The following is a 24,020-nucleotide window of genomic DNA, read 5'->3' as shown; positions in this document are numbered from 1 at the left end:
ACACTTGTGAACACTCGCTCGAAGGCATGACAGTGCGGTAAGATAAAACCCGTTTAGTTCAAAGATCAAACTAATGAATGTCACCAACTCGTCTGGTCTATCATCATCACTCGGTGTCACCTAAACTAAATAATGAGAACATGAATCAAAACTGAATCACATGAAACACAAAATCTTTTCCTTATCACTTAACCACCGGCTCATTGAAAATAATTGAATAGTTTTAATAGCTAACAAATTTAGGTGAAGAATTTGAGACTATCTAAAATATTTTAGGGGAAAATTCTGTACATAGTCATTTTTAAGAGAGAGAATTTGAAAATAGTCCAAAAAGTTTTGGATTCCTAAAATAGTCCTCCGAAATCTATCTCTCACGTGAGATTGGGATTCGTGACATGAGTTTTTGTTGTCCTATCACACACTGACACGTGTCACTTCAAAGACCATGTTTCAGAAAAATTTGTCTCGGCCGATGGTTTTCAAGTCAAAATAATTTTCTGAAAAACCATTGTTTTGGAATGAAATTTGTCCGTCACGTGAGGTTTCAAAGTCATCGTTATCCGCGTTTTTTTGAAATTCATCTCCTCGGACGCATTCCAAATTAATTTCGTCTACTACGTGAAATTTCAAAAAAGATGAAAAAAAAACAATACTTTTTCAGTGAACTTAGTTTTGTTAGATGATTTTCAAAAAAAATTAAAAAAACGATAACTTTCCAACGAATTTAATCTTCTTAGATGATTTTTATAAAAATTTTAAAAATATGGCAAGTGTTAAGAATGTGGTGGGTGGTGGTGGATGATGGCGGTGGGTGGTAGTGGTGGTGGTGGATGATGGCGGTGCGTGGTGGTGGTTGATGATGGCGGTGGGCGGTGGTGGTTGATGATGGCGGTGGGTGGTGGTGATGGTGGTGGATGATGGCGGTGGTGGTTGATGATGGCGGTGTGCGGTTGGTGGTGGTGGTGGTGGATGATGACGGTGGGTGGTGGTGGTTACGATGGCGGTAGGTGGCGAATGATGGTCATGGGTGGATAAATTTACTTTTTCTAATATCTATTCTTTTTATGCAAAAACAGATAAGTTTCATCAAAAAACCATCGAATTAAAATAATTTGTAACAAAATCTATCTTTTTGTGACAACACGTCTTTATATGCAAAAATAGACGAAATTCATTTGGAATGCGTCCGAGAATATGAATTTCAAAAAAACACGAAAATCATCTTTTTTGAAACCTCATGTGACGGACAAATTTCATTCAAAAACAATGGTTTTTCGGAAAATTATTTTGACTTGAAAACTATTGGCTGAGACAAATTTTTCTAAAACCTTATCTTTGAAGTGACACGTGTCAGTGTATGATAGGACAACCAAAACTCACGTCGCGAATCCCAATCTCACGTGGAATATAGATTTCGAAGGACTGTTTTGAGAATCTAAAACTTTTTGGATTATTTTCAAATTCTCTCTCTTAAAATAGACTATCTATAGAATTTTTCCACATTTTAGGAAACCTAAATATAATCCTGAAAAATAGCTCCAGGTCCCCCGGTTAGGCTACCTTTTTAGTGAAAGACCATTATGCCCATACTAAAAAGGGTAAAATAAAATAAGAAGGGAGCATTTCGGGAAAAGAAATACAAACTAGATATCGTGAATAAGCATTTTGTTTGGCATATCCCGAACATCATAAGCATTATCTTCACCACTATTAAAGAAATCAAATAATTACTTTTAATTTATATAATTTATATTTTTTCAATCGCAAATTTGAATACTGACGAGGTCACTGACCCACCCGCTCATCTTCATTTCCCGAATATCAAAGACCACCCCCAAGAGAAAACACACGATAAGTAATAAAGCCCTAGGCCAAAACCCCTATATTTTATAGGAGGATACTTTATATTTTAAAGCTATAATTATTTTAACCTTAATATTAATAATAACAATAATGATAATAATAATAATAACAACTATTATTATTCATTATAATTTTTTATTATGCACACCAGTATACGACACCAAAAACAAATGTGATGATACAACTCCGTATGTAAGAAGCATACAAAAAGTATATAATAATTAATCTTAGAGGTAGATGATTTAAATCATGTAATGTGCAAATATAGATAGTCAATCAAAATAGATTTAGTGTTTATAGAAAATAAAAATCAAATTCATGATTGATATGATAAGAAGGTATTTCTTTCTGATGAATTAAACAAAAGTCTGATATGATAAACGGTATTTCTTAATCGTGAAATAAGTCATTTAAATAAATTAATTTTAATTTTTATCATTTATATGAAAAGTCTTCCGAGTTTTAGTCCTTTGTAAATAACATCGATCCATACTCCCCGTAAAATAACACCCATATAATCCAATGTAATTTTCATAGAAAGGATTAAAATTGAAAGCTCATACTATAATTATATTAATAATATAATTATAATCTAAAAATATGATATTTTTAATATAATATGATATTAAAAATATGATATTTTTTTAAGTAAAATATATTTTGCTTAAAACCGTTAATAAGTTTTAGCTCAAATGAATTAGAGGGGTGTGAAGATTTAGGCCGGAGGCTGAAATGTTTAAAAGATTTCCGATCTCAGTAAGGTTTTTACTACAGAGTCCCTTCAGCCGACAGATTTTTCTCGAAAATTATGTATGAGATCATATTTTACCATTAAATTACCCAATAATCGGAATTTTATTCGTTGACCGTTAAAAGAAAAAATAAATAAAAATTAAGCCTCAAGATCCGTGGAAACAAAAGTAACGAGATTCGCATTTGAAGAATAAGATTCAACGTAGGAAGTTGAAGCAATCTCTTGTATGTATCTTTAAAACAATCCCACAATTCAAACTCTGCAAATGACTTCTTCCATTTACATTCACATACAACCCAAATCCCAAATCATATTATATCCCCATAATAAAACCATTAATTTCCAAATCAAATGTCAGATCACTCAATCAAGACACCTCTACTTCCAAATCAAGAAACCCAACAACAAGAAACAAATCTTCATAAAACCCTTGAAAGATTCCAACTTTATCTAACCGTACTGGGTTTCGATCAATCTTCCGTCTTGCGATTTGGGGTTTCGTGGGTTACGTTTTTGGTGATCGGTGTTGCGTTTCCCGTGGCCATACTTTCGTTGCACGCCAACTGTTCGACGTATTGCCTCTACGAAATTGAAGGGTTTGAGCTTGTCATTGTTGTGTCACATGCTTCTCTGGCTGCTGTTGCTCTACTTTGTCTTTCGCATAATTTGAGGAAGTATGGGGTTCGTGGGTTTCTTTTTGTTGATCAGTGTAATGGTCATGTTGAAAGGTTTTCGAAGGAGTATGTTCAGAAGATCTCTGTAAGTCATGCTTTGTTTACTGATAATATTATGACCTCATGGATTCAATATTTATATCGAGATTGTTGATCACCAAGTTTGGATGTCATAAAAGTACTGTATAGTAGAGTAAAAAATGCAACAAATTTATGTCTTTGGTCCTGATATTGGTACGTCACTGACAAGAGTGTAAACGAACCGAACGTTCAAGGAACTGTTCGTGAACTTCGGTGGGAAGTTCGTTTATTTATTAAACGAACAAGCACGAACAAAGTTATTTTGTATATTTAATTAAACAAACGAACATGGACACAAATATATGCTTAATTAAATGTTCGTATTTGTTTAAAGTTAAATGAACGAACACAAACATGCCCTTGTTTGTGTTCGTTAGGGTTCGCTTACAGGCCTTCCCAAAAGTGTACACAAACTTGTTTGTTAGATCATATGACCCGCATGACTTGTATGATGTCATACGGTCGTTGTTTCTTTGTTGGCGGCTTTCATACGACCTGTATACTTTTTTCGCCATATCATACTACCGTATGATACTTAAGACAACCCGTTTGACCACTTTTCGCAGTACCATATGACCGTATGGTTATACAAGCTGTATGACACATCAATGGTGTTGGATAATTAAATAGTCATAAAACTGTCTATAGAATAGAAATGTGTTGTCTTTTTTAAGGAATGAAGGTAGTATGTTTGTTAATCATCATCATCGTACTCAGTATATCCCACCAATAGCAAAGCTATGGTAGGGTCTGAGGAGGGTAAGATGTAGAAATCTTGTTAATAGTATGTTTGTTAATGATACTTTTTAATGTCAGGAATCTATACGCCTTTTTGTATTATGGGTTCTGCCATGTCTTGCTTTGAAGATTGGACTTGAATCAATTCGTATTATCTATATGCACCGAGCATCATGGTGGAAGTCTTTTGGCATTCTTGCAGCGTTAACTTTTTCTTGGGCATATCTGAACTTTATCTATTTATCTTCATGTCTCGTGTTCCATTTGGTTTGTAATCTGCAAATTATCCATTTTGATGATTATGGAAGACTCTTGGAAGCAGAAACCGATGTTTTGGTATCAATAGAAGAACATGATCGGTTACGTCATGATCTTTCAAAAATAAGTCATAGGTTCAGAATTTATCTCCTTCTTGTGTTTGCTGTTGTCACATCCAGCCAATTCGCAATGCTGTTTCAAGTCACGGAGATTAGTAGCAAAGTAACTTTCATTAATGGCGGTGATTTTGCTGTAAGTTTCATTAATGGCGGTGATTTTGCTGTAACTTTCATTAATGACGTTTATCTGATTCTTGTGATTATTTAGCATCACATATTTTGAATATATGTGTTTGGCAGGTGTCATCAATTGCACAAGTGGTGGGATTGATTCTGTGTTTAAATGCTGCTGCGAAGATTTCTCACCGAGCTCAAGGCGTCGCCGGAATAGCAACTAGATGTCATGCTTTAGCATCGTGTGGTTCAGATGACGAGTCACATGCAAGACTTAATAATAGATTGATAAATGACGGGTGTTCAGAAAGCGATTTAGAGGCGATGAATTATATCTCACTTCATAATAGCACACAGCTTGATTCTTATTTGTCTTCTTATCTCAGAAGACAAGCATTTGGTAAGCAAATCATAAACCCTGGATGGATTACTTTGTATGGTTAACTTTTTATGTCAAAGTTTTGACTTTTTAGTCGTAAAGTTTAGACCTTTGATGAATGATGTTAAACTTTTTGCAGTGATGTATCTTGAAAATAATCCTGGAGGGATTACCTTATACGGTTGGACTGTGGATCGAAGTTTGATGAACACAATCTTCTTCATCGAGCTGTCTTTGGTTTTGTTTGTGTTGGGCCGGACAACCGTGTTTACATATCAGAGTTTACCATGATGTTTTTGTAGACCTCGGATTGATTATCCTCGCAACTTAGATCCAAGTTTCATGATTTTGTCATTCCAGTTTTGTGAGTAGCATTAGCATAGTTAGTTAGTTATTTAGTTTTGTTGGGATGGCAAATTTGAATATGTTTGTGCTTCCAATATTTGTTTTCGATTCGTTTTTGAGACGTGATGATGGGTCTCTGGATCCTATGTGAGGTTGCGTTGGCCAGTATTGTACATATAAGCTACTGTTAAGAAATGAAATGATACAAATGTGAAGTTCAATTTGTTAGTAGAGACTAGAGAGTAGTGATATGTAAGTATGCATAATAACTAGAAGCAATTGATTAACTTTGAGCATGACAGGTAGTCAATTTTGATTTTTGGTATGGGTCTCATCAATCATCATTGTATATAATTTTGTCCTAACGCGTGTTACCATTGAGTCAATTGTTATTAAAACTTTGAAGTATCCGTTTCATGTATGATGTATGGATGTTACAATAAATTAATGTTTGAAACTGATGAGATGTGTGATTGTGATTTCTTTAGATTTTCAGTTTTGTGACTTTAAACTCACTAATAATTCTTTTGGATCATGGAATAACACTTTCATATTAAAGTATTTTGATAGTAATTTAATTCTTCGATAATAAACTAACGAAACCAAGAACGAGTATGCAAATTTTGTTGTGACAAACGTACCGTAGATTAAACTGAAAATTGTCATTATTTAGGCCGGAAACCAACAAAACGACTGCTACAACTTCATGAAAAGATTATAAAAGTTGTGGTTATAACCGTGAGCAAGTTGGATAGTTATATCGGTAGTTCAAGCGTTTACAGACGATGAAGTTACATCTGCTTCAAGTTGTCACTGTTTTAAGTTGTCATTGTTGCAAGTTGACACTACTAGTTAAGTTGTTATTAATGCACAATTGCTATCTAGAGTTGAGAACTTGAGATGCCATGATGATCAGTTTTCACTAATACTTCGTTCAACTATCACAATTTTTCTTGTAACTATTCACTAGTCAAGTAAATCTGAGGCAATTTATGGTGTATAACTAACAAGAAAAATTAATTTTTCAATGATAATAATCTTGTACAAGTGTTTATCCCACACATCCTAGCTTTTAATAATGTTAATACTTATTCCTCTCCGATTTTAAGCAAATTCAAATAACTGGAATGGCCATGTCAAATTAGTTCTAGCTTTAACATGTTTTAATAACTTCCTTTTTCTTTTATTTACGTGATACTTTCATGTTTAACTTAAAAATTAGTAACTACTGACCCGTAAAAATATTATTTTATAAAAGGATTTATAACAATGCTAGTTCCGAAACCTGGTTTGAGTCAAACCAATTCCAACCCGAATCAAACTGACAATTTCTATAACCGTTTCTGCTCTTGTCACCGAAACCGATTCATAATCTGACCCAATTCTACTCAAACCAGTTTCGAAACAGTTTTATACCCGAATCGGTTACAAACCGATCCATACTGAATTGTATAGAGCTCAGACACTTTCCACCAAAACTGGTTTTGATCAAAGTTGACAACACCGATTCTGTTTACAACCCGAACCGGTTCGGGCCCACCAAAATCCCTTTTCAGAAATATTCAAATTTACACTCGACCCGGTCCGCTTGACTCAATTCGGTTGTGAGGTTTAACTTCCTGGAATGCAATGCAATGCAGGTATTAAATTCATATGGATTTTGAATTGCAAAGAAAAAATTACAATTAATCTTGAGAATGTAATGATGGGTTTTGTTTAGTTTTGTGATTTTGGGGATCAAATTTGACATTTGTACATTGTATTTAATATATGCATACCAACTGCTCGATGAAATGCCTCTGTGAGATTATAAGTTTTTGATTCTATATTTGTTTGCATAAATCTAATTTAGTAACATCACAAGGCGTAGGATCATGATCATTCAATTAGTTTTCACTAGTTCATTAGTTATAGGCGAACGAACAAAAACTACATTTTTCGGTTTTCTTGTTTACATTTTTACTTGTTCATTCTCCGTCAACCGAAAGTATGAATACACCGTTTCTGGTTCTGATTTTGAAATTTCAACGTATAAAATATTCGAAACAAATGAAAACAGTTATCTTTCTTCCGATCGTATTACTTATTTATATATAAAAGCATATACAGACGTTCATGGTATACAAGATGCTGGCACTACAATATCTGGATCTTCATTCAAACTTGAATGAAAATGGAGTTCTAACGGTATACTTACCACTTTCATCTACCCACGTCATATGCCCTTGCCCGTACAGACCTTTCTCCTTATCGTTAACATCTCGACTAAACGTCACCTCGTATGTTCTCTTTTGGTGCAACTCTGTGAAGCTCATGACAACCTCTGCTTTTTGAACCACAAACTTAATACTTACACCCTTTGGCACAGAAATGTCCTTGATGTTGTAACCCGAGTATGGCAAACGAACATTACTCACACCCTCGTCATTATGAACCACAACCTTGATACTTACACCATCTGGTACAGAGACGTCCTTGATGCTGTAACCCGACTCTGGCATACCAACATTAGTCACTGTCCTTGAGTATGTTTTGCGATCACCTCTTTTAAGAGACACCGCAAAAGAAGGATAATTGAGCTGGGCCTCTGGGATGGTCTTTGAGAAATTAGCTTTCTTTCTAATGATGGTTTCAATTTGTTTGGGTGTATAGCTTAACCCACAAAGATAAGGAATATAGTCCTCGGGTTGGATGTCAAATACAAAGCCTGGCTCATGGGCTTTTGGTGGGTTTACGTGACCCGATCCGATGGCGAATACGTCTGCTAGAAGACCTCTTTCGTCTATGATGGGCTCTCCTTTTCGGTTTACTTGAATGGCAGTGGTCATTATTGCAGACTTGATGGCTGCAGGAGACCATTTTGGATGCGCGCTTTTAAGCAACGCGCTTATGCCTGCAAGGTGAGGACAAGACATTGACGTGCCTTCTATAACGTTAAATGTTGCTTTGGTTCCCATCTTGTTGTCCACCGAAAGATGCCATGCTGCAAGAATGCTCATACCAGGTCCAGTAACGTCTGGCTTTAGGATTCCAGGACTTGCACGGTTAGGCCCTCTTGAAGAGAAAGAAGTCATCTGCGGATCTGATTTCAACCCAACCACAGTTCCACCACAACGGATAGTTGCAACAGGAGAAGAAGTTGAGTTCATATACTTCTTAATCTCAACCCCTTCTTTGTAACCAACATTTGATGCAAGAATAACATGAGGTTCTGCTATTATACTCTCACCATAAACAATGTCTTTAGTCATAATCATGGAAACTCCCCCTGCATCCTTAACTACCGTTCCGTTGGAAACAGTATCCCACTTATCCCCATGATCACACAACACTACCTTCCCCTTGGCATCAATGTGGTCCAGCGACAATTTTTTGCACCATGCTTCATAAACAAGAGGCTGAAGCTTCTGGTCGCAATCCTTTGGTTGGTACAAGGATTCACCGTGAAGTTTCTTCTTGTTTCCAAGAACAACTGTTGTCCTGAACCTTCTATCAATTGTACTGGCCCCAACTGTAAGGATCCATGGTGCCTCATTTGATAACGATGCACTCTTTGGCCCATCATTTGCAGCTGAACAACTCATGAAGATCCATTTCTGCATGGCACTGAATGCGCCAATTGCTATACTATCATTATGAAAGGACGAGGAATTCAGACCAAGCGAAAGAGACATCACATTAACACCGTCTTCAATAGCGGCATCCATGCCCGCCAAGATGACATCGCCTGTACAAGACTTGTACGTACATACTTTATACATGGCTACGTGCGCTAATGGTGCCATCCCATTGGCAGTGCCATTCCCCAATCCGAAAACGTTTGCGTTGTCTACAAAATTCCCTGCTGCGATACTTGAAGTGTGTGTCCCGTGGCCGTCTTCATCTATCGGCAAAGTTTCCCTCACAAAGTTTCTTATTCCGATGAGTTTGTTATTACACCCCGCCACTTCACATTTACCCTTCCATGTTGCTGGTGGAGGAGGGACCCCATGGTCATCAAAAGAAGGATGCCCAGGAGTAATTCCAGTGTCGAAAAGGCCAATTATGATTCCCTTTCCATGGTTTGAGTCTTTCCACAAACCTGAGTTTTGGCGCAAGCCCAGAAAGTCAGGTGAACGGGTTGTGTGTAACTGATACACACTTTGAGGCCTGACTGATAAAACTCCACCCAAACGCTCCATCATCTCTGCTTGATCTGCTGTCATTTTAGCAGCAAATCCTGTAATCACGTGACGGTATGTGTAAACCATCTCTGGTTTCTTGTTTGATCGCGCAGCTGCTTTTGACAAAAATGAGTGATACCATTCTTCAATGTTGAGGACCTGGACTTCAGGTGAACTTAAGTGAACAATGTAAGTTTTGAGGTCAGTGGCTTTGGTGGGAAGTACATTGAAATAGGTGGTGCAAGTGAGAAGTAACACTAGACCAATCGTTGGCGACATTTTGTATCTCAGATCTCTCAATGGTGACTTTGTATGTGTCAAATGACTCAAATGCATGATCTATATATCGTTAAGGTGAGAGGGAGTTTAGTTTGTACTTTCCATCAACTGAATACGACTAACGAACAACATCACTAATTTTATAGTTACTTACAAACACATAATAGTGGTATATTATGCTCTCACTCAGTTGTCTGTAATTAGGAAAGTAGTTTTCATGTTGCCTTCTGTTCTTCATTTCTACACGTTTCCCTTACTCTCAAAGAAAATCTAATTAAACTCATTGAAAATGACTTGCTTTTCATAGTGCTATATCTTGCCTTTTAGACAAGGAAGATTAATTTATCACCAACACATTTCTTTTTGTTTTTAGGTATGCAACATTTAAGCAATTTATCATTAACTGAATTTGGAAGAATTATAGTCAGTGAAGTATAATCCAATGGCCAATACACGAAATATCTTCTTCGTTATCCAATTTTTTTGTGATGACCCTATGTGTTATTACATTATTGAATAGACTAAATCCGCCGCTAGAGTTTACTCAGAAACTGACTTGAATCAGTGACAAACTAAAAGATGGCCACCACGTGCTCATTGCGAAATAGAGAGGCTTCATTTTGGTCATCTGTGGTTGCATTGCATACGATCTGTTTTGTCACTGATTAGAAGACATATGTTGCTGGATTTTGATGATTAATTAAATGAATGGTAAGATAGCTCACAGAATCCTCAATAATGGTTTTATCTTATTATTCTAAGTAATTCATTTATGAATGCCAATCAGATAAAAAGAATACAAATTAATACATTAAGGAAAGTAAGAGTTTATATTTTTTAACCGGATGTCTGAATTACTTCATGATTTTCTAACACGATTGGGATGCTTTCCAATCATATATCAAACCGATTACATGCTATCGGGTTTGTGTAAGACGGGTCTTGTTTAATCGGGTTTCAGTAATCAGGTATATGATTGGTAAAAACAACACCCCTAATGCAGATTAACTATGTAAAATCAGTTATTTTGATAGAATAACTTTGTTTACTTTATGGTTACCATAGAATATTTAGTACATTTATGGCGTCTGACATTTCGAAGACGGGCCTGATAATGAAAAGCTTATATATGGATTAACAAAATATAAGAAAAGAAGCATTCATGTAGCTGTCATGAAGCAATTGATTTTGTTAATGTTTCCAAATTTTCAAGAATGGATTTTTGAAAATGAAGCTCATATAAGGTCGTGTCTACATAATGACTCTATTAGAAAGTAAGAACTAATTTACTAAAATATATAGATATAAAAGTTTGAAACTATAGTACCTGAGAAACCCGGGCCCCGGTGGTAAAAAAAATTACAAATACAAAGGAATAAACATTAAGAGGAACAATTCAAAGACACCACAATCAATTAAAAAGACATACAGTACATGTATATTAATATTGGCAAGTGAAACTAATAATGTTAGACATAGTAGAAAAGGAATTAAAGTTTATCTATATCTATAGTATTCTTGTATCAAATAAACAAATAAACGAGCTGGATCAAGCTTTAGAAAAACTGAAAAAGAGCTTGAAACTAGCCGAGCACGAGCTCAAACTAATTCGGTTGTGAGGTTTAACTTCCTGGAATGCAATGCAATGCAGGTATTAAATTCATATGGATTTTGAACAACTTTACAATTGATCTTGTGAATATAATGATGGCTATTTCTTAGTTTTGTGATCAAATTTTGCATTTCTTCATTGTATTTAATGCATGCATACCAAATGCTTGATGAAATGCCTCTATGAGATTATAAATTTATTTTCTCCTGTTTTGGATTCTAACTTTGTTTGCGTCAAGCTAATTTCGATCATCATCATCATCATCCAGTCAGTTTTCACTAGTTTTGGTTATCATGTAAACATTTTTACTTGTTCATTCTACTTAACTTTAGAAACTTTTATAACAATAAGTCAATAAACATATAAATTATTCGAAACTTATGAAAACGGTGACTCTTCTTCCTATCGTATTACTTATTCATATATAAAAGCATATATAGACGTTCATGGTATACAAGATGCTGGCACTAGGATCTTCATTCAAACTTGAATGAAAATGGAGTTCTAACTGTACACTTCCCAGATTCATCTACCCACGTCATGTGCCCTTGCCCGTACGGACCTCTCTCCCTATCATTAACATCTCGACTAAATGTCACCTCGTATGTTCTCTTTTGGTGCAACTCTGTGAAGCTCATGACATCCTCTACTTTTTGAACCACAAACTTAATACTTACACCCTTTGCCACAGAAATGTCCTTGATGCTGTAACCCGAGTCCGGCAAACCAACATAATTGACACCCTCATCATTATGAACCACAACCTTCATACTTACACCCTCTGGCACAGAAATGTCGCTGATGCTGTAACGCGAGTATGGCAAACCAACATTAGTTACTGCCTTGAGTATGTTTTGTGATCACCTCTTTTCAGAGTTACCGCAAAAGAAGGCTAATTGAGCTGGGCCTCCGGGATGGTCTTTGAGCAATTAACTTTCTTTCTAACGATGGTTTCAATTTTTTTGGGCGTATAGCCTAACCCACAAAGATAAGGAATGTAGTCCTCGGGTTGGATGTCAAATACGAGGCCTGGCTCATGGGCTTTTGGTGGGTTTACGTGACCCGATCCGATGGCGAATACGTCTGCTAGAAGACCTCTTTCGTCTATGATGGGCTCTCCTTTTCGGTTTACTTGAATGGCAGTGGTCATTATTGCAGACTTGATGGCTGCAGGAGACCATTTTGGATGCGCGTTTTTCAGCAATGCGCTTATGCCTGCAAGGTGAGGACAAGACATTGACGTGCCTTTTATAACGTTAAATGTTGCTTTGGTTCCCGTCTGGTTGTCTACCGAATGATGCCATGCTGCAAGAATGTCCATACCAGGTCCCGTAACGTCTGGCTTTAGGATTCCAGGACTTGCACGGTTAGGCCCTCTTGAAGAGAAAAAAGTCATCTGTGGATCTGATTTCAACCCAACCACAGTTCCACCACAACGGATAGTTGCAACAGGAGAAGAAGTTGAGTTCAAATACTTCTTAATCTCAACCCCTTCTTTAAAACCAACATTTGACGCGAGTATAGCATGAGGTTCTGCTATTATACTCTGACCATAAACATTGCCATTAGCCATTATCATGGCAACCCCCCCTGCATCCTTAACTACTGTTCCATTGGAAGTAGTATCAAAATCTTCCCCATGATCACACAACACTACCTTCCCCTTGACATCAATGCGGTCCAGTGATGCTTTAGTGCACCATGCTCCGTAAACAAGAGGCCGAAGCTTCCGGTTGGAATCCTTTGGTTGGTACAAGGATTCACCGTGAAATTTCTTCTTGTTTCCAAGAACAACTGTTGTCCTGAACCTTCTATCAATTGTACTGGCCCCAACTGTAAGGATCCATGGGGCCTCATTGACTAATGATGCACTCTTCGGCCCATAATTACCTGCTGAACAACTCACGAAGATACCTTTCTGCATGGCACTGAAGGCGCCAATTGCTAGACTATCACTATGAAAGGACGAGGAATTCGGAGCAAGCGAAAGAGACATAACATTAACTCCGTCTTCAGTTGCTGCATCCAAGCCTGCTAAGATGGTATCGTCCGTAAAAATCTTGTTGTACGAACCTACTTTATACATGGCCACGTGTGCTAGTGGTGCCATCCCACTAGCAGTGCCATTCCCCAACCCGAAAACGTTTGCATTGTCTACAAAGTTCCCTGCAGCGGTACTTGAAGTGTGTGTCCCGTGGCCGTCATTATCTATCGGCGAAAGTCCCCTCATAAAGTTTCTTATTCCGATGAGTTTGTTATTACACCCCGCCACTTCACATTTACCCTTAAATGTTGATGGAGGACGGGGAACCCCGTGGTCATCAAAAGAAGGATGCCCGGGAGTAATTCCAGTGTCCAAAACACCAATTATGATTCCCTTTCCATGGTTTGAGTCTTTCCATAAACCTGAGTTTTGGCGCAAGCCCAGAATGTAAGGTGTACGTGTTGTCTGTAACTGATACACACTTTGAGGCCTTACGGATAAAACTCCACTCAAACGCCCCATCATCTCTGCTTGATCTGCTGTCATTTTAGAAGCAAATCCTGTAATCACGTGATGGTATGTGTAAACCATCTCTGGTTTCTCGTTTGATCGTGCAGCTACTTTTGACAAAAACGAGTTATACCATTCTTCAATGTTGAGGACGTGGACTTCAGGTAAACTTAAGTGAACAATGTAAGTTTTGAGGTCAGTGGCTTTGGTGGGAAACACATTGAAAAAGGCTGTGCAAGTGAGAACTAACACAAAACCAATTGTTGGTGACATTTTGTATCTCTGGTTACTTACGATTTTGTGGATATATGTCAAGGGCTACTCCTAATGTTTATCTATATATCACTGAGGGATACATACATAGAAGAGAGGGGGGTTTAGTTTGTAATCACCATCGAGTGATATGTCATTATTCTTTAGGAATAAACTTCTAACAAGCAACTTCACTTTTATCGCTACTTATGAACACATAATATAGTATATTATGCTCTCACCTAACTGGCTAGAATTAGAAAGTAATTTTCATATTGCTATGTTTGCCTTCGTTTCTACACGTTTCCCTTAAGGCTTAAACCCACTGAAAGTTAGTTTTCATAGTGGTATATCTTTCTTTTAAGACAAGGAAAATTAATTTATCACCAACACATTTTTTATTTATATAGGATTTTCCGTAATTCCTTAGTTAATTAGCAAGTTGTCGTCATTCTCTTTTTGGTGTTCAGTAAGCTATTACTTTCTTGGCCAGCTCTGCAGAATCTTGGCCAGTTAGAATTGCATGTAGTCTTTGCTATTACTGAAGGTTTTAGCCGTCTACAAGTTTGTTTATAATAAAACGAAAGGGCCTAAAAACTTGTTAATTTTGGTTCATTAGGAGATAATTATAATTAGTTTTTCTATACAGTCTGCTTCTTTTTTAATGTAGAAATTTGTTGAGCTGGTGTGGGCCCTGGGCTCATTCTTTTGCAGGTGCATTGCTATTTATAGAATTGGCATAACATTCCTGCTTCAAGTCTTGGATAACGAGGTATGCAATTATTAAGCAATTTATCATTAATTGAATTTGGAAGGATTATATATATATTCTTCCTCTCGATGTAAAAATCAGTGGCATATAATCAACTGGTCAATACAAGAAATATCTTTGTGAGCCAAAATTTTGTGACGAATGACGACCCCTATGTGTTGGTACATTATACATTAGTGAGTAAAATAAATCCGCCACTAGATTTTAATCACAAACCGACTCGAATTAGTGGCAAACTAAAAGGTGGCCACCACGTGCTCATTGTGGTCTTCGTGTGTGGTTATATTTTTGGCCCTGACGTAAAGATTCTCTGAATTAACGAACAAAGTAATTATTGGTTATGTTATATGTTGAGATATGAATTACAATGTAATGCTATTCTAATATGGTTACTCAGTGATAAAAGTCAACGAAAGTCAATGGTAATAGTCAACAGCGGTCAAGTGTAGCTGTTCTCAAGTTTGTTCCATTAGTGACACATTGTTACAATTCTGTAATCTTTTATACTCTCGTTTTGTAATCGTTTGAAGGATTCGAGTAATCGTTTGCAATAATAGTTGATTTTGTTCTTTTAATTTGATTGTTCATTCTATTTTGATTCAATTCCGTGATTTACAATAACAGCTTATGGCCTGCTTTGTCACTGGTTAGAAAAATAAGTTGCTGGATTTTGATGATTAATTAAACGAATGGTAATTTTTTAGATGTGTATGTTGAGAAAATGGACTTAATGTCTAAAAGAGGTAAAAATGGGTAAGAGGTTGAGATGTCATTTTGGTGAACCAAACACCTTTAAATCTTAGAGGTAGCCATGATTAATACTTAGAGCTAACCTCTTAATGATCATTGATCAATCAAAACGTCTAAATAGTATTTAATATTAAAATATAATAAATAAAATAAAATTTAGGATATCTGCTTTAGCTTCCTTGAATGCAGGTATTAAATTTAGGATATCAGTTTAGTTTTTTCAATTTATGATTAATCCAAAACTTTTGATAATCTACATCAGAAAATTAAATAATATATATCATATGAATATATATTACTAGCTTTTAGCCCGCGTATTACGCGGATTACTTTTAGTTTTTTTCACTAAATTATTGTGAATATGTCTTTCATATATGATGTGATTAGGAAGTTGCATGTTTGTTTTAACTATTAGTTGTGGCTAATATTTTCTTGTTTAAGATATGATGATTTTTCAGCTTAGTAAATGAATGTATATAGTATGTTATCCATATTAAATTATAAGTTTCTATTTTCGATTCAATATGCAAGTTAAACTAAATACTTCTTACTTCTGCACTACCGATTCTATTGTGGTTTTTTCTAAAAGAGGTTGATATGCAGAAGTTTTGTCTTAGAGCATTCGCATTCAATCCATCAAAATATGCGAGTGGAGTTTTTATAATACAAGGAGTGGTTTATAGTGTTATGAGTGGGGGAGAGAGAAATGCAATTTGTATATTTGAAAAGTTATTGTTGATCTCTTATAATTTTTTAATATATTTTAAAAGTGGTTGTGAGTGAAAGAGAAAGAAATAGTAATTGTAAAGATATAAAAATATTACTTAATTGAAAATGAGAGAAAATATAGTGATTTTTGGTGTAATTTTAAATTTGGAGATAACATTCACCAGACACCATGAGCTTTGGTAGTTGCAACTTTTGGTGCATTGCCTTATCAACTTAGAGTTCTATGTAGTAAATGAAGCAAAGTGCATAAGTTTTAATAGGGCCTGTAATAACATCAAATAAAAATAACTTAACTTACATGCCGTGCAAGACACTCTATAACGATGACGGAACTACACAAATCCTATTGCAAATTCCATACAAATGTTAAATAAAATCTAGCTATTCTAATTAAATAAAATAATTAGGGACACTCTTCAAGAGCCTATATTATGTTGTCTTAAATGTTTAACTTGTTGAGAATGGTTGTTAGAATTCGGTTTTCAATGGGTAGTTTCTCCAAAGCAGCCTGCCATACAAAATTATCTAGACAAATACAATTTAGAAACCAAAATGAATATATAATATACTTAGAAATGACTTTGGGTCATCACGGCAAATTATATAGAAAAGCCTTCACAAACCTGTCTGATCATTTATTTACGTGCCACAAACCTCCTTACACTTTTACATTATCATTCATTTATACATGTAATTCACATAACCAACTTATTCATTTTCATAAAACAGACACATTCACAACCTCCTTACAGTTATTTATTTTAACAACAAAGACGTACACATGTACATCAATGGAGGTACTGTCACTATCTCAATGACTTATCATAGGAATTGGTATTCTATAACTATAAAATAGAATACCAACAAATAAAAAGGTAAAGGCTTTGGAATTCATTCATCCGCCAACCGAATCAAGAGGACTTGAGGCCAAAAAATATCAACCAACTATTAGTCTCTATGTCATCCACAAATGTAAAAGAATTTCAATCTAATATCATTAACCATTATCATTATATAACTTTTTATGTAATCATATTTAACCTAAATTATCTATGAAAAGTGTTTCTAGCAAGTAGCAACCATATCCAACCAACCAGACTATTTATGACCCATATCAAAATGTTACTCGTTTTAACATATTACCCAACCTGTGTGACCCATCCATTTCACCACCCTTAGCCCTTAGGGTTAACAATTTCATATTTTTATAATGCATTTAAAGATTTTAGACACTTTAAGGATAAATACCATCCGCTGCTAATTGTTAGAAGTGATTGAGCAAGTCTTAAAATTCAATAAACTATACTAAAAAAAATGTTTTTAAATAAAAATAATAAATTTCTAGAGAATTATAGATTTACTACAAAAAGAACAAAAATAGTAACAAACCATGAACTTCTTGGTAAAACTCGAACGAGCGTTCTTTTAGAAATAGTGAACAACAAATCAAGGGTTGTCGCGAAATACCATGTTTCTCTGCAAACAAAGTGGAACCAGTTTAGAGCATTAAAAAATAAGCTGATGAATTTATAAATCGTTCGGCAAAACAATAATATTTATAGAATTAAATACTTCAGCTAAAAGGAATTGCTTACCCCACTTATTGATTATCAACACGACCTGATCAAGCAAAACAACAATATTTAAACCCAAAATCTGGCAAAACAACTGCAAATACCAAATAGACGGTTCTCAATTTAAATAGCCTGCCTCCAAGACGGATTTAGAGTGATCGGTGCTCGACACTGCTGTTGGACAACGGCAATGCTGTGTGTGGTTAGGGTTTCACGATTGAAGGAAGGAGAGGTTATCAAACAGAGATTTGAGCTGAATCTTCATCTAGAAATATATCTACCACTTGTATTTTTGTAATTATTTACCTGCCCATCAAAGCTAATTTGCACACCCTATAAAATAATAATGTCCAAATGAATATTTAAGTTATTAATTTTTCATCTTTTGTGAAATTCTGTTGAACGAATTATTAGCCATTAGTCACTTCAAACATTTATTATTGTTTAAGGAACACATTTGTAAAACATTAGTGTTCATACCAATTGTTGCACAGTTTCGTCTCAGATTCTTGCAACTGTTGAGGCGTAATTCACATCGTCAAGTTTGTCGCGACCCCTAACGTTTGCGTACAGTGGAATGTAATCATCAAATCCCAGAAGCATAGCTGCATGTGACGAAATTTATGGCTTAGTAACTAATATTTGATGTTTGATCATGTTAAAATATACATGTAACCGAGAATAGGAAAGTATTAATATACAAATTTCCCTTTTGTATCATATCAAACTTTAAATCAGTTTAATTCAATAATACCTTATTTTTCCCCAAAAACAAATTTTTAAAGTCTTTACATAATCCACATCATCACATAGATATTTAAATAAGTATTATTTAGAATATGTACATAAGCTAATAATAATGCAATCTATTTGAGAACATGACCAAAAGGAGTGTATTATATGTCATAACACTTGGAATTGAACTCTTTTTAAATTCATTAAACAACTTTCTGGCTTCGCAAATCTTCTCTTTTTTGCACAATCAATGTGTAAGCATACTCGATATTGCGTTGACGATGAATCTATCACCCACCCAGTAGCCTTTCTCAATCCCATGACTACATTCGAGAGTTCTAAACCTGTAAAATCTGGTTTTTCAAATTGTAAACCAAAGCAGTTCAATCCTAAACCGCCCTAAACCGGTCGATTTAGATCAGTTTAAGAATTTCGAGGCACCCCTATTAGAAAACAAAGTGAGTTTGCTTGTTTGTACCTTCTATTTCGATGACTTAATTGAGAGATCTCAGAAACACGTGCAAATCTTTGAAGCCGCATAATAATATAACATAACCAAATTAATCAAGACAAATCGATCAAAGATATGTTACGATATTCGAGTATTCGTTACGACACCTATCGATTAGGTTATATTCAATAATGTTGATGATTTTTGTTATTAATTATTAAATTGCAATTCGGCTATCTTTTGATTGCAATTCCTACTTAAGTTACTTTTCAATTCTCTAACTTGATGAGGTGCATCAAAATCAAGGACATTATAAACAATAAGTTCAAACAGAAATCAAACAACATGTATAAATAACTATGCTTCATAAAATTCAGCGAATTTAGAACCAACAAAACGGATCGAAAAGTTACCGTAAGGATTCAAGAAGATGAAATTTTAGCTATGAGAAGTGAGTATGCTGAATACGAACCGACGCTGCTGAGCCACCAGATATCGCCTGCAACCACGACACCATCGAGAAACCGTGAATCCAATTGTGAAGATGAATACAGATCCTAATTAGGGTTTATGTATGATTAAATAAATCATGGTGTTTAAAGTCAAACAAACCTTAAAATCAGATGATGATTTGTAATTAGAATGACGTTGATGAAGAATCAGATGAGAGGAACCATGGCTGTGCTGAAGAGATAGGTAGGGTTTGCGTAGGATTTTATGGTAGGCAATTTTATAGATAGTTAGATTTGACATATATTATTTAATTATATGATGATAAAAAAGCAATAATGCATGTTATGTTATATATTATAATCCTAGATATAAGTATGTATATATAACTTGTAAATATAACTTCAAGTTAAGCTACAGCTGCAGCTTCAGACTCACATTTACACTCCTAATTCCTTTCCTAAGTAACAATGTAACATCAATTCTCATTTCACAGTCAAAACTTTTACAGTATCTTGTAGAATCATCTTCCTTTATATAGTAAATAAACGAACAAACAGATCGATACTTAGCCGCTGATCAATATACCTTCAAGTTTATTAGCTCAAATCTAGCATCTACCCTTTGTATTTTGATTCAATATCAATAAAAGAAGTTAACTTATGTAACTTGAGACCGCATTTTTAAATGTATACTCGACCTCTATGTGACACCCGCTGATAATCATGATCATGATGATGGAAGATGCTTTCATCAGATAATCCAAATATACTTTCCAATATCAAATTTATATCTTCGATTTTGAAATGCGAATCATCAGCAGAATAAAACTGATGAACTTGATTATCAACTTCAATCCAACTGCAGCCCGGTATCTTGTGAGCCTTCTTCTCCTTCAATGTTTTCCTTACTGCTCTTGCCTTATCCCATTCACCTATTGCTCCATAAATATTAGCCAACATCGTCCCGTACCCACCGTTGTCTGGATCAATTTCAATCAGTTTCTTGACTGCAATTTCAGCCAAGTCCATTCGCCCGTAAATCTTGCAACCATTCAACAAAGAGCCCCATACAGCTTCATCGGGTGGGAATTTCATTGTTTTAATCACTTCCATTGCTTCTTCAAACTTACCAGCCCGACCAAGAAGATCAATAAAACACCCGATATGATGAATATCAGGCTCGATTCCATAGTTGTTAGCCATAGATGCGAAAAAGAAACGACCCTTTTCAACTAATCCACCATGGGCACACGCGTTTAATAATCCTACAAATGTAACATTATCTGGTGTTACATCATGCTGAATCATTTCCTCGAATATTGCTATTGCTGTCTCGCTTTGTCCATGTAGAGCGAAAGAGTTAATAACGGAGTTCCATGAAGTTAAGTTTCTCTTCGGCGTTTCATCAAACACCTTCCGAGCATCTTCCAAGCTCCCACATTTTCCATACATGTCAACTAAACCGTTAGCCATACGAGAATTCGGACCAAGCGCGTTTCTAAGAATATACCCGTGGGTCGATTTCCCAAGCTGCAACATGCCCGTGTGGCCAAATGCCGAAAGCGAGCACAAAACCGTAACATGATTCGGTTTCAACCCATTAACAACCATCCTCCTTAAAAGCCGAATCGCTTCCGAAAACATCCCGTTATGCGTACACCCCGCAATTATCGAATTCCAAGACGGGGTATCTTTATCCGGCATTCGTTCAAACAACTCAACAGCGTTCTCCATCTCCCCAGCTCTTGTATACCCCGAAACCATCGCGGTCCACGACACCACATTTCTGTCAGACATTTCATCAAACAGTTGGCGTGCAACACCAATATCCGACGAAACCCTCGAGTAGGCATCTAACAAAGCAGTTTGCACAACTGGGTATTGCTCATAACCCGTTTTAACAATCTGGGTATGCACCATTTTAGTCCCGTTCGATCCCAAAACCTCTGGGCAAGATTTCAAGACATGTGGGTAAATAAAGTGAGTAACTTTAGGCCGTTTGTTTTGAACCATATGACGGTATAAAAGGAGAGATGAATGATGATCTGGGTGAGAAGAATAAGCGGTGATCATGGCGGTGTAGAGGTAAACATTGGGTGATAGAAGAGAGTTAAAGATTGAACGAGCGTAATCAAGATTAGATAGTGAGAGTACACAGCAGCGGACGAGTTTGAAGGTGAAGAACTGGTGCTGTGAATGACCAGTGATGATTAGATACGATTGAAGCTGCTTAAGTTGATTAAGGTGGTTGATTTTGTCGAGTATGCTCAGGATGTGTGTCGTTAGATTGGATGCTGATGCTGTTGCCATTAGTTCTGTTATAAACAGCCTCTTCAAGACTTCAACTTAGCATCCAAAATATGTAGTTTCAAAAACACGATTTGACACGTTATAAAAATATCATTTTTTATAAAAACACCCGAAATCCACCCAATAACCTAAAAACATCCAAAACCATTGTCGCATTGTCACCCAAAAACAAATTTAATTATGTTATGAATCACCAACGATTTTTGTATGACACAATTTGTCAAACCAATTATATAAGTTTGTCTCCTAAATAGTGCTTCTAAATAGTGTTTTGGTATTATACATACCATGTATCTATAATGAATAATTTGCATCTAGTAAATTCACATTCTCACCTTTTATTTATTCTCTTGCTTCTTTATTATATTCAATTTCAAATATTACTTTAATAATCTTGTTATAATTAAGGCTAATATTATAACAAATTAATATATTTTTGTATCCAAGACCCAACACTTTTACCTTACCCCACCGGCCACTGCATGTAAAAAGTAATGTTTTTTCAGTTCTTTTGAAAAAACCTTATTTGAAATATACTTGGTAAAAACTAGTCATGCAATGGAAAAAAACGAGTAACATAAACAATCATCTTAAAAACACCATATAAAAATGCTTATTGGGGATGCTCTTGTATTCTTAGTTTCATATCTAAAGCTGAGTTAAAACATCCACAATAAGCCAACTTTAGATGATGTTTTTTATTCGTCAAAGTGGCACTTGTCCAACCAATCATAACGTTTCTTTCTTTTGCCTTACTCACATTCACTTTAAAACATCATTTCTCTCATCACTCTTCTCTCTCCTGGTCACCCTCACATACTAGTTTTTTATGAAGAACTAAGGCCAAGTGTAGTGGGATGAGCTACATTCGGGGCGATTTTTGGCACGTGACGTCACGTCAGCGTAGGGGTTGTTTTCATTTTAAGGTGTATTGGTTTGCAGCCCAATATTTCCCCTATATCATATATATATATATATATATGAGAAGGTTAACGTACAAATGAAATTAATGTGCTAAACGTAAGAATCAAACAGAGTAATTATATATACAAGTAGAGTAATTATGTAATTACACTATAGAGTAATTATATAATTACTCTATATAATTACTCTACTTGATTCTCATGTTTAGCACATTAATTTCATTTGTATTTGATCCAAACCCTATATATATATCACACTAATAAAATATTAACGCCAAACCAAACAACGACGACAAATGCATGTCTCCCCCCCCCCAAAAAAAAAAACCAAGGCTACATGTGGGTGGGCTCCCAATATCGCCCCACTATACATGGTCTAATCATCACCCTCTCTCATCCACATCACCTCCTTTCTTTTCAAAAACACTTCTAAAAACATCTATTTTATTTTCAAAAACGCTTCTAAAAACATCTATTTTATTTTCAAAAACGCTTCTAAAAACATCTATTGTGGATGCTTTTATGTTTGTGAGTAATATTTGAAGCTCATTTATAATGTATTTAATTATTCTAGTTATATATTTTTATAACTATTTACATATATATTTCTAATTGTAGTTTTATATATTTATTGTTTTTTGGCATAGTTTTATACATAAAAATAGTTATTATATAAGCATATTATAATAAAGCTCATACTATATTAGTTATTATATAAGCATATTATAATAAAGCTCATACTATATTGTAGCTCGGGCTCGTTTTCTAAGTGAAAAACTATAAGCCCAAACGTGCTTAAACACCACATGATTCGAGTTTGGCCCTAGCTAATCTCCAGTAGCTATTATATTTAATATCATCGAACATTCTTTAGTTTTTAACGCCTAATATACTAAGTTTTAACAACAAAATTTAATTTACATAGTATTTTTTCAATAATAATAACGACTAAGTTTTATTAAGCAATTTTAAATAAAACTAAATTTAAAACTATGTTTGTTGGAGTCCTTTCAAAAGAAAGGAGCTCTCCAAATATAAGCGTATGCTATTTTAACACAACAAACACATGGTATTCTTTAGTAAAAGGCGAAAGAATAGTTCACTTTGTGCTCATTGAATAGCTGCGTGCCCTTCAACTCTGCAGCTGGGTTGCTTATATACACATATCCTCTCTATTTAACTCTTTTAACAAACCGATG

General features: G+C 35.3%; 2 protein-coding genes, 1 long non-coding RNA gene, 1 other non-coding gene and 2 pseudogenes across 5 annotated transcripts; 1 reads left to right on the top strand and 5 right to left on the bottom strand.

The window, feature by feature from the left end:
- The first annotated feature begins 2,919 nt into the window (after positions 1-2,919).
- LOC143630411 (uncharacterized) lies at positions 2,920-5,387 on the top strand. The gene is made up of 4 exons (XM_077099434.1): positions 2,920-3,376; positions 4,189-4,620; positions 4,728-5,001; positions 5,120-5,387. The coding sequence occupies exons 1-4, from the start codon at positions 2,969-2,971 to the stop codon at positions 5,269-5,271; spliced, it is 1,266 nt and encodes a 421-aa protein (XP_076955549.1). The 5' UTR covers positions 2,920-2,968; the 3' UTR covers positions 5,272-5,387.
- Positions 5,388-7,357: 1,970 nt separating this feature from the next.
- LOC143630433 (subtilisin-like protease pseudogene) lies at positions 7,358-9,767 on the bottom strand (annotated as a pseudogene).
- Positions 9,768-12,271: 2,504 nt separating this feature from the next.
- Positions 12,272-14,146, bottom strand: LOC143630431 (subtilisin-like protease pseudogene; annotated as a pseudogene).
- A 3,988-nt stretch (positions 14,147-18,134) lies between these two features.
- On the bottom strand, positions 18,135-19,803 carry LOC143630410 (uncharacterized). Of its 2 annotated transcripts, XR_013153158.1 has the most exons (5): positions 19,749-19,803; positions 19,550-19,693; positions 19,164-19,211; positions 18,431-18,555; positions 18,135-18,283 (listed from the first exon to the last, which is right to left on the bottom strand). It is a non-coding gene; the product is annotated as an uncharacterized LOC143630410 (long non-coding RNA). The 2 variants fall into 2 exon arrangements; XR_013153159.1 differs by lacking the exon at positions 19,164-19,211.
- A 355-nt stretch (positions 19,804-20,158) lies between these two features.
- Positions 20,159-21,907, bottom strand: LOC143630409 (pentatricopeptide repeat-containing protein At1g33350). Its single transcript, XM_077099432.1, has one exon. It carries the CDS (start codon positions 21,896-21,898, stop codon positions 20,270-20,272), a length of 1,629 nt encoding a protein of 542 aa, XP_076955547.1. The 5' UTR covers positions 21,899-21,907; the 3' UTR covers positions 20,159-20,269.
- Positions 21,908-23,825: 1,918 nt separating this feature from the next.
- Positions 23,826-23,944, bottom strand: LOC143630470 (U5 spliceosomal RNA). The gene has a single exon (XR_013153171.1). It is a non-coding gene; the product is annotated as a U5 spliceosomal RNA (small nuclear RNA).
- Positions 23,945-24,020: the final 76 nt, after the last annotated feature.

This window comes from Bidens hawaiensis, unplaced genomic scaffold, assembly GCF_021521415.1.
Source record: "Bidens hawaiensis isolate Kalapana, Puna unplaced genomic scaffold, B.hawaiensis_p1.1 tig00005663_1, whole genome shotgun sequence".
Taxonomy (NCBI): domain Eukaryota; kingdom Viridiplantae; phylum Streptophyta; class Magnoliopsida; order Asterales; family Asteraceae; genus Bidens; species Bidens hawaiensis.
Note: the sequence above shows the minus strand (reverse complement) of the source record. Positions and strands in the feature narration are given on the sequence as shown.